The following is a 16017-nucleotide window of genomic DNA, read 5'->3' as shown; positions in this document are numbered from 1 at the left end:
AGGGTTTTGTACTTACTCCTTCCTCTCTGTCTGCAGTGGTGCCCTCACAGTGTCATCCTGGCTGCTGTGGTGGCGGCCCTGAAGGGCCTTCAGGAATGCTGTGCAAGGGCATCCGGACCTGTCTGGTCCAGCAGCAGCAGGGAGGTGGCCCCGCCCTGGCACCACTACCCACACGAAGCACAACCTCTCATCTGCTGCTCAGACGCTGGCTGGGCCGTGAGGGCCAAGGAGTCTGACTTTTAAGACTGAGCCAGCCGCTTCCCAGTGCAACGTTGCTAGAGGACCTCGTGACCAGGGGGAAGGAGGCCGAGATGGCGCAGCTGCTGGACCACGAGCCCTGGTAGCTCTCACAGCCTGGACGGAGCAGGCAGGGCTATGGACCCAAAGGCAACTTTCAGAAACAGAAGCTAAGGACTGCTGGCTTCAGAGGCCTCCCCAGCTTCAGCCGGCAAGTGGTGCGGAGAACCGGCCTCTTCCCCATCTGGGAGGACTTCCGGCGCGTCTAGCAGTGGACGCTGGACCACTGCCACGAGTGGAGTTCAGCCGCAGACCCCACCGGGACCACCCCTGGCGTGGGGAGGGCTGGTGAGCCTCCTTGTCCTAGCCCCATCCAGCTTCCCCGTGGCCTTGGTGGAAGGTGCGACGGCCCCAGTAGTTCTGTACTGGGCCAGCAAGTGGAGGTGGCTGTCCCCTAACCCCGTTGGTCTCTGCTGGGCACCCAAGAGCCGCACGGACCTGGACCCGGGCGGCATGCCCTCTGCCGCGGTCCCATGGGGCCGCGTGTGCGCCACCTTCAGGGAGCCGTGGGCGTGTCTGTCCTGGCCAGAGGCTTCAAGGACTAGAGTAGGATCCAGGAAGCCTGCAAATCTCCCTCCTTCCTTCAAAGGAAGCCCAGGTCTTCAGAGAAGACCGTTCAGTATCCTCAGACCCTGGGATGTGAGCCTTGCCTGAGAACTGGTTGTGATGGACTGTGTGCCGGATCAGTCCCCTTTGACCTGCTCTGTGGCCACTCTTTGGACTATTTAATCTAGTCTCTCCCCCGCAGTCTAGTGTTTGAAGCTTACTGAGGGCACAGACCTTACTTATATTATTCCACAAAGTCCCTTGTTGCTGTGAGAGCACCTGGCACAAAGTAGGCTCTTGCTCACAGGAAACATCCTGACACATCCTGTGAACGGGTGCAGGAAGGAAGAAATTGACACATCTCCTTCGAACTGTGACGGGACCCAGGACTTTACCCCCTTCTCTTTTTTTTTTTTTTTTTTTTTTTTTGTGGTACGCGGGCCTCTCACTGCTGTGGCCTCTCCCATTGTGGAGCACAGGCTCCGGACGCACAGGCTCAGCGGCCATGGCTCACGGGCGCAGCCGCTCCGCGGCATGTGGGATCTTCCCGGACCGGGGCACGAACCCGTGTCCCCTGCATCAGCAGGCAGACTCCCAACCACTGCACCACCAGGGAAGCCTGCCCCCCCACCCCCCTCCTCTTTTAGTATAAAAGAAGCCTGAGTTCTACCTCCGGGAGGATGGTTCTTTGCGATGCTAGTCTGCTGTCTTCTCAGCCTTCTGGCTTTCCAGATAAAGTTGCTATTCCTTGCCCAACAACAATAAAACAGTGCTGTCTCACTTAGATCTAGATTTTCTAACCATCTGACATTCTTAACCTTCATATATTGTCAACAGTATAGTACAGAAGTAGCATAAGACTCTGTAAAATTAAGAATGAAAGTAACTTGAATTCATGAAATTTGTTTCCCCAGAGACCCCATTGATCTCTCAGTTTTGAAAATCAAACCAACTTAGTAGTAACATGAAATCACTTGTTCATATTTATATCCAGATAGGCAGTCATTCTAGAGGTATTTATTGAGTAACTAGTATACATATGATATGCTAGAATCATTCAGATATGGTTGACTTGGGATGGGAGGATGATTAAAAAAAATTTTTTTTTATTGAAGTTTAGTTGATTTACAGTGTTGTGTTAATTTCTGCTGTACAGCAAAGTGATTCAGTTATACATATATAGACATTGTTTTTTTATATTCTTTTCCATTATGGTTTATCATAGGATATTGAGTATAGTTCTCTGTGCTACACGGTAGGACCTTGTTGTTTATCCATGCTATATATAAAACCTTACATCTGCTAACCCCAACTTCCCACTCCATCCCTCCCCCAACCCCCTCCCCATGCAACCCAACCACCAGTCTGTTCTGTGTCCATGATTCTGTTTCGTAGATAGGTTCATTTGTGTCATATTTTAGATTCCACATAAGTGATATCATATGGTCTTTTTCTTTCTGACTGACTTCACTTATTATGATAATTTCTAGTTTCATTCATGTTGCTGCAAATGGCATTATTTCATTCTTTTTTATGGCTGAGTAGTATTCCATTGTATATATGTACCACATCTTCTTTATCCATTCATCTGTCGATGGACATTTAGGTTGTTTCCATGTCTTGGCTATTGTGAATAGTGCTGCTAAGAACATAGGGGTGCATGTATCTTTTGGGATTAGAGTTTTGTCTGGATATATGCCCAGGAGTGGGATTGCTGGATCATATGGTAGTTCTATTTTTGGTTTTTTAAGGAACCTCCATAGTGTTCTCCATAGTGGCTGCACCAACTTACATTCCCACCAACAGTGTAGGAGGGTTCCCTTTTCACCACATCGGGAGGATGATTTTCTTGTCTACAATGTCTCATATTTGACAGCTAGTCTGAATGGGTTTGTGAATAGATGTTTCTGGAGTCAAGGCATAATTATTTTGAGTCTCATCTGTTGACTTGTCTCTCATTCCCTACCTTTCTTCATTATTGTCAACATTACCTACAAATTTCCCAACTCCAGTTACTAGAATCAATTATATCTGAAAAAGGAAGTTTTCAACCAGTTTCAGACCCACTTCCATGTGGCCTTGGCATCATAATCCTTGTTGTCAGCCTGAATTGAATGCTGTGTTAGGTCCTGAGGTTGTGGTGTACCACAAACCGAGTGGCTTTAAACAGTAGGGACCTATTCTTTACATACAAAACCAGCAGAGCCATCTTCAAAGTTCATGCTGGAGTGGAGTGTCTCCAACTGAGGGGGGCCCATGATAAGAGAGAAACTCCCTTATTTACCAGGCAAGTAAGCACTGAAAAATTATAAACTGCCATGAGGCACAGGCAGCAGGAAAAGCATAAAACTGAGTATAAAACACCAACATAAAGAAAAAACCTCAGGCAAACTGTTGTGATTTTGTTAAATTAACGTTTGTTAAGTAGAACGTTGGTACGGAGTCAGATGATGAGCCACAGTTTAACAAAGACTGAAAGGGAAAGGGAAATAGAGAAGATTATTACTCCTCGAGGTCCTGGCGGAGGTCCGTGGCAGCCTCAAGCAGCCACATGGAGAGGTAAAGGCAGGATGCAGGCAGGGTGGGAGCAGCAGGACCTGGGGTGCCTGGCTTTATTTGCGGGTCCCGGGTTAAGGCTGGATCAGTTAATTCAAACCATAGGTGCAGTGCTTTGCGGGTCCCGGGTTAAGGCTGGATCAGTTAATTCAAACCATAAAGAGCAGGGTTTAAGTAAGCTCCAGGGGGCTCTTGTGCACAAGTGGAGAAAGCTAGGTGGCAGGAGAGACTGTTTATCAGCAGGGGTGTTGGAGAAGTCACATCAGGAACTTGTGACTCTGAGGCTGCCATGGAGGGCACGCACCCGTGGGAGGGCTAGTGTCAGTTCAAGGCCCCCACTGGGCACTTGGCCGCACAAATTGACGCCCAGGCAGCAGTATTATGGAGTAATTTAGTGAACCCCTCAACACAAACCAATGCCCACCCTCCAAGATAGATCAAAGAAAAATTAAACTGAAACACAAAGAGCAAAGAAAGGGGAAATAGAGCATCAGGGAGCTATGAAAGAATATCAGATGGGCTAACGTACATGTAATGGTAAAGAAGAAGAGAAAAAGAAAAATGTATATTTGGAGATACGTATGTGTGTACATATGTATGTGCATCTATGGCATAGTTTAATACATTTACAGTGAAATACCAAGTCCAAAACACTGAATAAATTCAAGTATTATTTCATGCTGAGAGAGAACAGGGAAGTTATTTAAAAATCGGGGTGCCAGGGAAGAACTTAGATCACTTACCAAAAGAACAAAAGTCAGGTTTGCATTAGACTTTCAGCAGCAACATACATGTATGTATGTGCCTAGTATGGGGTCTGGTACTTAAGAGGAGCTCAATCGAAGGCCACTGCTCCACACCAAGAGACCTGGTTATTGCACATCTGTTTTTACTTGCCACTTAACGTCCTGTCTTGGGCTTGGACATTTGAGTACGAGAGGTAATTCCTAAGTCTGGTAATTCCTAAGTCTGTTCTAACTCCACTGATGTGGAAATGTTCTTGGAGCTAAAGGTATGTTTTTCTTTCACTCCCTAGCTTGCACAAGGAGTTCTTACAGCCTTTCACCTTGCCATTTCGTTTTCTTTGCTGTCCTTGCTTAGATGTGTTCTAGCATGTTAGGCTGTTCAGCAGTGATTTGTTCTGTATGTTGCTACATCGTTATTTCTCTAGCTTCATATCCAATTTGTTGATGATAAGAGAATTCATTTCAGGAATTTCATATACACTCCTCCTTCCCTCCTTTCCTTTTTTGGAAGAGTTTGTTGACTATCTTGACTAATTCCAGTGATACTGGTTTACAATTAAATCAAGTGGATTAAGATTTGAGAGTCATTGAGTACACAGCAACAAAAGCATTTCAAAGAATACAGAAGGTATTATAAGCATGGGGTATATAAGCATATGAGATTTTCCCAATTTCAGTGTTATATACCATTGTTCTGTTGTGGGTTTCTGTTTTAATTTGGGTCTCTGTGACTTGAAACATGGGGGATAAGAAGACGCCACAGTATGAGCTTGGGTTGAAGATTATGAACATTTTAATGATCCTTGATACATAACTGCAATATTACTTTCTAAAAAGGTTGTTAGCAATTTACACTGCTCCCAGAAATATAGGGCTGAGCCCAATTTGGCCATCTCACCATCTTGGTGAGGTGCTTAAAAATAAGTCCTAATGTTATCGCTATAAAATGCACCCCTCCCCCAAGTGTAAAGCCTACTAAGTCAGGGAGTCATGTCAGTCACGTCAGTCACTTCCAGACCCTTCACATATCGACCTTCTTAGATGCCTTAGAACTTGGGTGGTGGTAAGGTTGAGCCAGACTGCCTGGGTTCGGTCAGTTCCACCACACATTAGCTGTGTAATCCTTTGACAAATTACTTAACTACTTAGTGTTTCCATTTCCTCATCCTTACAAGGACACTACCTACTTCACAGGACTTTTCTGAGGATTAAGTGTGCGTGTTTACCACATTTTGAAACGAAGTCTGTATGCTTTTTAATCCTACAGTGAGTCAGTTCCACCACACATTAGCTGTGTAATCCTTTGACAAATTACTTAACTACTTAGTGTTTCCATTTCCTCATCCTTACAAGGACACTACCTACTTCACAGGACTTTTCTGAGGATTAAGTGTGCGTGTTTACCACATTTTGAAACGAAGTCTGTATGCTTTTTAATATCCTACAGTGACCTACTCCCCCCCCCCCCCCAAAAAAAAGTCCTTAAGGATACTTTTAAATTTTGGTGAACAGCCAAAGGCTATTTGGAGGCAGGTCTGTAGGAGAGCTCATTTATTAAGCCACGTCATAAATGTCCTATCTATAAAAAATGTTGGCATTTAAGTGTTGGCTTAGGAAGAAAATTCATCTCATTGAGCCAGTCATTTCCCTGTGGATTGATGAGCCAGACAGTTGAGTTATTGCTGTTTTGTCTGTCCTTGGTCATCTAAGTTTGCCTTATTGTCCTATTTAAATGGATCAACTTGGTACCTAAGAAAGCACATAAATTATTTTATTACCCTTGAGCTAATTACTTGCGTTATTTGTTTCTTCCCTACTCTTAAGAAACTTCTCTCAGATGAACGTTAAAACTTTGAATCTCTCCTCCACGTCTCGATATTTCCCTCCTACTCTGCCTCTACTGATTTCTGCATTGTGTTCTGGAAAGGACCCCAACTCAACGCTCTGCCTCATTCCTTTATCCTTTGTCTGAATTCATTCTTCTGTTTAACTCGTCTGCTTATTTTATTTATTTTTGCTTAGTTTATTTTTATGATTCATTCATTGACTCCAAAAACTTTTACTGAATGCTTCTGTGGTGCCAGGGACTGTCTGAGGAACATATTTTAGATCTCCAGATAATTTTTGGAATTGCACGTCCTCAAATCGAAGGGCACTGGATTTGTTGTATTGTTTAGAATGTTTTTCCTCAAATTTGTAGGAGTTGACTGTTTCCTCATCTTTGTCATGTGGGAGCTCTATTCCTTCCTGTGGGTGCTGGTGTGGTTCTGGGTGGTCTGCGTCTGCTGACTGTGGGGAACGCTGGAACGCACGCTGTGTGAGTGAAGTCAGCAGCCTGCTGTCTGTGTGTGAGGGCCCTCCATCCCATGTGGCTAATAAAGTTTTCATGGTCTTCTCTGGCCCAACGCCCTCATTTGGTGCTTTGGCCTGAGAACAGCTGCTGTTGCTGCCTGCTGCCCTGGCCAAGTGGGGAGAGGCCAAATGATCCAGCTGTGTCAAATACAGCCTCCCCAAGGAACCTGCCCAAGTTTTCCAAGACCCTCTACCAGTCTGGGGCTCCCCTGCAGTCCTCCATTTCTGTAACGCTACGCTCTCCTCTGGTCTTCTATATTAGATCCTGTTTCCATATCTCAAAAATTCTCCAAAAAGCATTGACTTTGGGTTTGCAATGCCATTAGATTTCATTTTCTTTACTGTCATTGTTTTGAACTTGGGGAGGAAGGTAAGACGAGGTATTTGCTCAGTCTAACCATCTTTATTCAACTTTCCTTCTTAACTGGCATTTATTTCAACCCTGTTCAGTGGTCAGCCTGTGTCTTGGAGATTAAATCTGTCTAAACTGCTAGACACTGGTCTTGATACTCAGGAGAGGGTTTATGTATTTAATTCAAATATCCCCCATATGTGCTATAAGCAAAGTACAAGGAAAGTGCTATGGATTCAGGGTTTTAGCTGAGTGAAGGCATTCAAGTTGACCTCGAGGAACAGGAAGAACTGGACATGTAGAGACAGGTGTATAAGAAAAGAGGATAAACAACCAGCTACCTTGGCTTGAAATATGGAATTCATGACAGAACTTAGTCACTTAAAGTGATAAGGGAAAAAAAGAGTCAGATTCTTCCCCCATCCCTTCTTTTTCTGATAATCTGAATGGCAAGTGCAGTAGGAAAAAGATTTCCAGAGATTAAAAAAAAAAAAAAATCTATAGACAATAACTATCAGAGATCATTTACAACAAAACTAGGGTCAAATGATAAAACCCATGAATTTCCATTAGTATGTGTGTGTATATGTAGAGAGACCATTTAATGCTGCTTTGTGCGTGTGTATGTGTGGACACACGCAAGTACATACCACGGATGTAGATTCAGCACCGGGTAACTCCTACTGCCGTCTGATACATATTTTGAGAACTATACAGAACTGTACAGGTAAACCCTTCATTTATACCACCCAGACACTATTTAAGCTATTTAACAGTCATTTGATAGTTTTTTATTACAAGAAAGTTCAATCTAACACTGCAGAAACTATTGATAAGGTACTTTTGGGGAATGGCCCATTCTTTGTAGAACTATTCACGATTCGTGACTAGCATAATTGTGAGGGCAAAGGGTGGCTCTCTATCTAGGCAGTGATTTCTGCCTTTTTAATTAAAACATTCAATATTAAATCCTAGCTGGGAAATCAGGGACTGAAAGAATCAAGGCTGTTTAGCCAAGAGGTGTCCCCAGTGGGGGTGACTAAGAGCCTTATCTTTATCCTAAAAGGGACATGGATTTTTCAGAGGTTGAAAAATGTGCCTTAGAGCAGTGGTCCCAAACTTTTGGGCCCCAGGAACCAGTTTCGTGGATGACATTTTTTCCACGGACCGGGGTGGGGTGGGGGGTAGTTCAGGCGATAAAGCGAGTGATGGGGAGCGGCAGATGCAGCTTTGCTCGCCTGCAGCTCACCTCCTGCTGTGCGGCCCGGTCCCTAACAGGCCACGGACTGCTACCAGTCCGGGGGTTGGGGGACCCCTGCTTTAGAGGATGGTTCTAGGCCTAAACTTTGCTTAAGACACTTCATTGTTTGGTCAAAAGATGACCAAAAAAAAAGTATTTTGAAAGCTATAGCTTATATCTCACAGCACAAAACAGTAGGCAAAACTCATCTGTTCTCTACTCTATGTAGCTTGATTCCTCCGCTGATCTTTTTCTTGACATTAACCTAATCATTAAGAAAAAAAAAGTATTATGAATTTAGCTTTTATTCAAAATTAAATAAGCAAAAGCAAAATTTTTAAGAAACTTTTACAAATTACATAAAAGAAAGTTAAGAGGGACAGTCACAAGTCTGCAACAAAAAATTACAGAAGTATCTAGGGCAGCATGAATACAGACCATGTCACAGCATGGTGCTCTAACTGTGATATGAATAAGGCATAACTAACATTTGCACCAAGACGAGAATTAAAAAAAAAAAAACCAACATACTTTAAAAGCTTAGTTCTACATTAAGCTTCTTCTCTTCCCTTAGATCCTTAATGGGTTTATACTATGTAATTTTTTTAAACAAACATATGTCAAACTATAAATTACATAGATGGGCAGTTAATGTGAAAAGCCCCCCTAAAATGTACAAACTAACTGGTACTGAACTGAGTTCTCCATTTACCTTTATGTACAGTTAAGTGTAAACCATATTTTCACAGTTTTAAGTGTTTTATGAATAGATGCACAGTACCAAGTCAGGTTTGCAATTGTTCCTGAAAACTGGCTCTAGGTTCTGCATCCGATGCCTGTTGGCTATTGGGATGCAAGTATTTACATAAATAAGAAACTGTGTCCTAGTCAATGGTCAAGACAGTTCAGCAAGAGCGGTATTTCCGACAAAAAGTGATACTCAATACCATAGCTTACGTACTTGTGCAAATTAAGCATCAGGACAGAGAAATCTGAGGCAAATTCAATTTGCAAAAACTTGTATCGCTGTTGTAAACTTGGGCAATAAATGACCCTCGGCAAGTTCTGCTCTCTATGGCTTTTTTTTTCTTTTAAAATTTTAAAGCCAGAGAAAATGCACCCATACTACCCACACAGGCGCGCATGCGTGCGCACGCACCCACGCGCGCGCACACACACACACACACGCACACACGCACCCACACACAGAGTTCTCATTTAGAGTATGGTACATAGTGCAACTTCATCACAATGTAGAGGTTTAACACACATTTAGTGTGTGTTTTTCTGTGCAAGTTCTTAGTGGTCTAAATCCTAGTTGAAGGTATCTGTTTGCAGAACCACATGATTCAGGAGGTTGAAGGAAAAAGAAAAAAAAAAAGAACAGTTTCATTACATTTCTCAAACCAGCACTGGATGTGCAAAGGCAGCGGACAATCTGGCCATCACCACAGCCAGATTAGGGTAAGTTTAGAGGAAGATCCAAGCAGTTGGTTACTTAGATTGGTCTCTAGAAAAATAAGTCAGTATATGCTGTATCTTTGTCAACCGTTCTTTCAAAGACTTCATTGACAAAACCGATAGCTGATAGCGGGGGTCGACGGGAAGGACGGCAAGAAGCCACCAACACCAGGCGGGTCCATTAGGGATTGCCTAAAAAGAATCCACATTGTATAGTGTTAATAAAACAAATATTTATGTAATTACAGCAGTAAAAAACCACCACCAAGCTAATCTGTATTGAGCACTTTGTGGTGTCAGATTCTATTTCTAACTTAAAAAAAATTTTAATTGAAGTATAGTTGACTTACAATACTGTTAGTTTCAGGTGTGCAACATAGTGATTTAGTACTTTTATAGATTATCCTCCATATAAAGTTATTATAAAATGTTGACTGTATTCCCTGTGCTGCACTTTACATCCTTGTAACTTACCTATTTTATACCTAGTAGTTTGTACCTCTTAATCCCCTTTACCCCTTTGCCCCTCCTCCTCCTTCACTTCCCTCTGGTAACTACCATTTGTTTTCTGTATCTGTGAGTCTGTTTCGGTTTTGTTATGTTTGTTCATTTGTTTTATTTTTTTTATACTCCACATAGAAGTGAAAACATACAGTATTTGTCTTTCTGACTTATTTCACTTAGTATGATAATCTCCAGGTCCATCCATGTTGTCACAAATGGCAAAATTTCATTCTTTTTTACTGCTGAGTAACATTCCATTGTAGATACACACACACACACACACACACACACACACACACACACACCCACACCCACATCTTTATTCATTCTTCTGTTGATGGGCTTAGGTTGTTTCCATATCTTGGCAATTGCAAATAATGCTGCTATGAATACTGGGGTGCATGTATCTTTTCAAATTAGTGTTTTCATTTTCCTTGGATATATACTCAGTAGTGGCACTGCTGGATCTCATGGTAGTACAATTTTTAACTTTTTTGAGGGACCTCCATACTGTTTTCCACAGTGGCTGCACCAATTTACATTCCCACCAACAGTGCACGAGTGTATCCTTTTCTCTCCACATCCTCACTAATACTTGTCTTCCTGACAGTATCCATTCTGACAGGTATGAGGTGATATTGCAACATCACTGATCATCAGGGAAATGCAAATCAAAACCACAGTGAGCTATCATCTCACACCTGTCAGAATGGCTATCTCAAATCCTTTATCAATCATGTAAGGAGGGCACTATTATGCCCATATAAAATGGGGAAACTGAAGCTTAATTAAAATATAATGCAGATTGTCCAAGATATCTCAGCTCATATGTGGCAGAGCCAAGATTCAAATAATCCAGACCTGCCTCATAGCCAGCACTCATTCCTCTTCACTGACCTAAACAGGGTATCTCAATCTCAGGCTACTGGCTTCTGGGGCTGGACAGTTTCTGTGTTACGGGGACTGTCCTGTGCATTGTAGCATGTTTAGTACATCTCTGACCTCTGTCTACTAGCTGCCAGTAGCACCTCCCCCAGTTCTGATGGTCAAAATCGTCTCCAGATATTGCCAAATGTCCCACAGGGGCAAAACTGTCCCCAGTTGAGAACTGCTTTCTTAAAATATATATTTAAAACACTAAGGGACTTCCCTGGTGGTCCAGTGGTTAAGGCTCTGCACTTCCAATGCAGGGGGCATGGGTTCGATCCCTGGTTGGGTAACTAAGATCCCACATGCCACACAGCATGGCTAAAAAAAATAAATAAAATATTAAGTTAAGTGATATTTTTAAATGTCTTCAGAGAACTGTGGAATCCTAGGAAGGATATAAGAAAAGTCTCAGCTTCCAGTTTCATTTGAGAAATAAACATATCTCCAGCCAAGAACTTCATCTGATGTTGCAAGGGCTGACTACTGGCTATGGAACGAATTAGGAATTTATATACAAGAATGTTTAAGCCACCTTTACTACACACTGAATTGCTTTTTACTGAACCTAAAACATGAAGTTTCAGAATGACAAAAGGAGCTATGACATGAGTTGATATCAATAAGCTCCTCCTAGAATCAAACTGGACTTATCTGTGTCCTGCCTGTTGTCAACTCAGCATCACTGCCACCTTCTGTATTTTAGAGACATCAGAAACTACATTTCCCAGGATCCCCTCCCCCCACGTGGGGGGGTGGTTCCAGGTTAAGCATGACCAATGAGAGGCACTCTTTCAAGATTTGGAAGTTGGGAGAGGAAGCCATTGTTCTCTGGAGGCTGTTGCCAAGTGTGGGCAGATGTGAGATTTGCAGAAACTTTCCAGAGCATTCGTGAAAACCACCTGCTACATTACTGCAAACTGAGATACTGGTGGGGACTGCCCTGGGATTCCTAAGGATGACAGCAGCTTTCCCTCAAGTCCTGAGCCCCTGCTCCACTGTGTCAGGAAGAGAGTCCCTGAGCTCCGCTGACGATGGCCTGATCTGATCCTCCCTCCTCCAGCTCTCCCCATGGGGGTGTCAACTTTAATTCCAACAATAAACCCTTCACTCCTGGGATATATAGAGTGGCTGCTTTTGTTTTCCTGACTGAATCCTGACTCATACAATATGACTAACTGAAAGCAGTGGAAGAGGACTGCATAATAAAAGTGAGGGTGGTGGAGGTGATTGGAAAGTAATGTTGAAATTTTCTACAAGTTGGTTTGTTAACATTTAAAATGTGCTTATTCAATTCTGTGCTCATCAAAAGCTGTTTCTACCAAGTTCAATCAGATTCAGGTAGCCAGGATAAAACAAACACGTGGCAACTGATATTATGCTAGACACAGAATGAGAACTCAATTTGGAGATGATGTGATGTTGAAATTTCAAGTTCAGGTGAAGGATTCAATTGAGATTCAGACAGATGTAGGCCAACCTTTGAAAACTGGAATGAGAGACAGTGTCCATCACAGGGGGATCAGTTCTCTGTCCATCTGATATTCATTTACAGCCATTCCTTTATGTAATCTATTACCATCTAACCACAAACACTGTATCCAACTCAATTCAAAAATGCTTACGCCTAATGCTTTGGTGGGTCTATTACCAGATTTTCCAGGATAGGAACTCTTCTTTATGCCTCTTGCAGTGCTCTGCTTGACCAGAAAGCACCTGCTGTATGCTAATTAGATTAAACTTAAATGTAAACCCTAAATTCCAGATCAAGACCATAAGAACGATAGTTTCAGGAGGAGAGAAGTATAAAATATGAAGAGATAAAAATGAACTGAAGTGGCAGGGTAAAAAGCTGGGGCTAACAGATGAGGTGACAAGATTTTTTAAAAGTATAGAAAATGATACATCTCTCAACTCTCAAAGAATAACAGCAAAGCTAAAGAGGCTCGAAGACGTAGCTGTCTTATAGGCACAATTTACTAGATGGTACCATGTCCCCCCCTTTTTTTTAATGGAAGTATAGTTGATTTACAATATTGTGCTAATTTCTGCTGTAAAGCAAATTGACTCAATAATACACATAAATACATTCTTTTTTAATATTCTTTTCCAGTATGGTTTATCCCAGGAGATTGGATATAGTTCCCTGTGCTATACATTAGGACCTTGTTGTTTATCAATTCTAAATGTAGTAGTTTGCATCTACCAACCCCAAACTCGCAGTCCATCCCTCTCCCTCCCCACCTCCCCCTTGGCAACAATGAGTCTGTTCTCTGCTAGTCCATTTCTGTTTTGTAGATAGGTTCAGGTTCATGATAGGTTCATTTGTGCCATATTTTAGATTCCACATATAAGTGACATCATACAGTATTTATCTTTCTGATTTACTTCATTTATATGATAATCTCTAGTTGCATTCATGTTGCTGCAAATAGCATTATTTTGTCCTGGCTGAGTAGTATTTCATTGTATATATATATGTACCACATCTTCTTTATCCATTCTTCTATCGATGGACATTCAGGTTGTTTCCATGTCTTGTGACATGTGCTATTGTGAATAGTGCTGCTATGAACATAGGGATGTATGTATCTTTTTGAATTAAAGTTTTGTCTGGATATGTGCCCAGGAGATTGCTGGATCATATGGCAACTCTACTTTTAGCTTTTTGAGGAACCTCCATACTGTTTTCCATAGTGGCTGCACCAACTTACATTCCCACCTTCAGTGTAGGAGAGTTCCCTTTTCTCCACACCCTCTCTAGCATTTGTTATTTGGGGGCTTTTTTTTTTTTAATACACAATGTATTTATTTATTTATTTATTTATTTATGGCTGTGTTGGGTCTTCGTTTCTGTGCGAGGGCTTTCTCTAGTTGTGGCAAGTGGGGGTCACTCTTCATCGCGGTGCGCAGGCCTCTCACTATTGCGGCCTCTGTTGTTGCGGAGCACAGGCTCCAGACGCGCAGGCTCAGTAATTGTGGCTCACGGGCCCAGTTGCTCCATGGCATGTGGGATCTTCCCAGACCAGGGCTCGAACCTGTGTCCCCTGCATTGGCAGGCAGATTCTCAACCACTGCGCCACCAGGGAAGCCCTTTTTTTTTTTTTTTTAAAAAAAAAAAAAAAATTACTTATTTGGCTGCATGGGGTCTTAGTTGTGGCATGTGGGACCTTCACTGTGACATGTGGGATCTTTCATTGTGGTGCGTGGGCTTCTCTCTAGTTATGGCGTGCGGGTTCAGGACTTGTGGTGCATGGGCTCAGCAGTTGCAGCACGCAGGCTCTCTAGTTGTGGGGCGTGGGCTCTAGAGCACATGGGCTTAGTTGCCCTGTGGCATGTGGGATTTTAGTTCCCCTACAAGGGATCAAACCTGTGTCCCCTGCATTGGAAAGCAGATTCTTAACCACTGGCAGAGCAGAGCCCTGTGGCCTTTATAATAGTGGCCATTCTGACCTGTGTGAGGTAGTACCCCATTGTAGTTTTGATTTGCATTTTTCTGTTAGCTATGTTGAACATCTTTTCATGTGCCTATTGGTCATCTGTATTTCTTCTTTGGAGAAATGTCTATTTAGGTCTTCTGCCCATTTTCTGATTGGGTTGTTTGTTTTTTTGCTGTTGAGTTGTATGAGCTGCTTACATATATTTTGGAAATTAGCCTGTGTCAGTCACATCTTTTGCAAATATTTTCTCTAATTCTGTAGTTTGTCTTTTCGTTTTATGGTTTCCTTTGCTGTGCAAAAGCTTATAAGTTTGATTAGGTCCTGTTTATTTTTGCTTTTGTTTCTATTGCCTTGGGAGGCTGACCTAAGAAAACACTGGTACAAATTGTGTTAGGGAATGTTTTGCCTATGCTCTTCTAGGAGTTTTATGGTGTTGTCTTAAGTCTTTTAAGCCATTTTCAGTTTATTTTTGTGCATGCTGTGAGGGTGTGTTCTAACTTCACTGATTTACACACAGCTGTACAACTTTCTCAGCACCCCTTGCTGAAGAGACCATCTTTTTCCCATTTTATATTCTTGCCTCCTTTATTGAAGATGAATTTACTGTAGGTGTATGGGTTTATTTCTTTATTCTGTTCCATTGATCTGTATGTTTCTGTACCAGTACCACACTGTTTTGATGACTGTAGCTTTGTAGTATTGTCTGAAGTCTGGGAGAGTTATGCCTCCTGCTTTGTTTTTTTTCCTCAGGATTGTTCTGGCAATTCTGAGTCTTTTATGGTTCTATATAAATTTTTGGATTATTTGTTCTAGTTCTGTGAAAAATTTCATGGGTGATTTGATAGGGATCACATTAAATCTGTAGATTGCTTTAGGTAATATTGCCACTTTAACAGTATTAATCCTTCCAATCCAAGAGTATGGGATATCTTTCCATTTCTTTGAATTCTCTTTAGTCCTTTATTTTTTGGTGCAATTTTAAAAGGTATTGTTTTTTACATTCCCTTTCTGATATTTCATTGTTAGTGTAAAGAAATGTATCCTGCTACTTTGCTGAATTCATTTATTTGATCTAGTAACTTTTTTGTGGAGTCTTTAGGGTTTTTTATATATAGTATCATGTCATCTGCATATAGTGACTATCTTACCTCTTCCTTTCCAATTTGGATACCTTTTATTTCTTGTCTGATTGCTGTGACTAGGACTTCCAATACTGAATAGAAGAGGTGAGAGCAGGCATCCTTGTCTTGTTCCAGATTTTAGCAGGAAGGCTTTCAGCTTTTCACCATTTAGTATTATACTGGCTGTGGGTTTGTCATAAATAGCTTTTATTATATGGAGATATGTTCCCTCTATACCCACTTTGGTAAGAGTTTTTATCATGAATGGATGGTGAATATTGTCAAATGCTTTTCTGCATCTATTGAGATGATCACGTGGTTTTTGTCTTTTCTTGATGTGGTGTATCACATTGATTGATTTGCATATGTTGAACCATCCTTGTGAGCTTGGGATGACTCCCCCTTGGTTGTGGTGTATGATCTTTTTTATGTGTTGCTGGATTCAGTTTGCTTTTTTTTTTTTTTTTTTTTTTTT

General features: G+C 41.9%; 1 protein-coding gene across 1 annotated transcript in view; it reads right to left on the bottom strand.

Annotated features, from left to right (window-relative positions):
- Positions 1 to 8376: 8376 nt before the first annotated feature.
- LONRF1 (LON peptidase N-terminal domain and ring finger 1) overlaps positions 8377 to 16017 on the bottom strand; it is a 47002-nt gene continuing 39361 nt past the window's right edge. Inside the window, exon 12 of the mRNA XM_007446087.1 lies at positions 8377 to 9742. Coding sequence (XP_007446149.1) covers positions 9584 to 9742 — 159 coding nt within the window. The 3' untranslated portion in view covers positions 8377 to 9583. The remainder of the gene's footprint in view (positions 9743 to 16017) is intronic.

Source organism: Lipotes vexillifer, unplaced genomic scaffold (assembly GCF_000442215.2).
Source record: "Lipotes vexillifer unplaced genomic scaffold, Lipotes_vexillifer_v1.1 scaffold462, whole genome shotgun sequence".
In the NCBI taxonomy this organism is placed as follows: domain Eukaryota; kingdom Metazoa; phylum Chordata; class Mammalia; order Artiodactyla; family Lipotidae; genus Lipotes; species Lipotes vexillifer.
The sequence above is the reverse complement of the archived record's forward strand: the minus strand, read 5'-3'. Positions and strand labels throughout refer to the sequence as shown.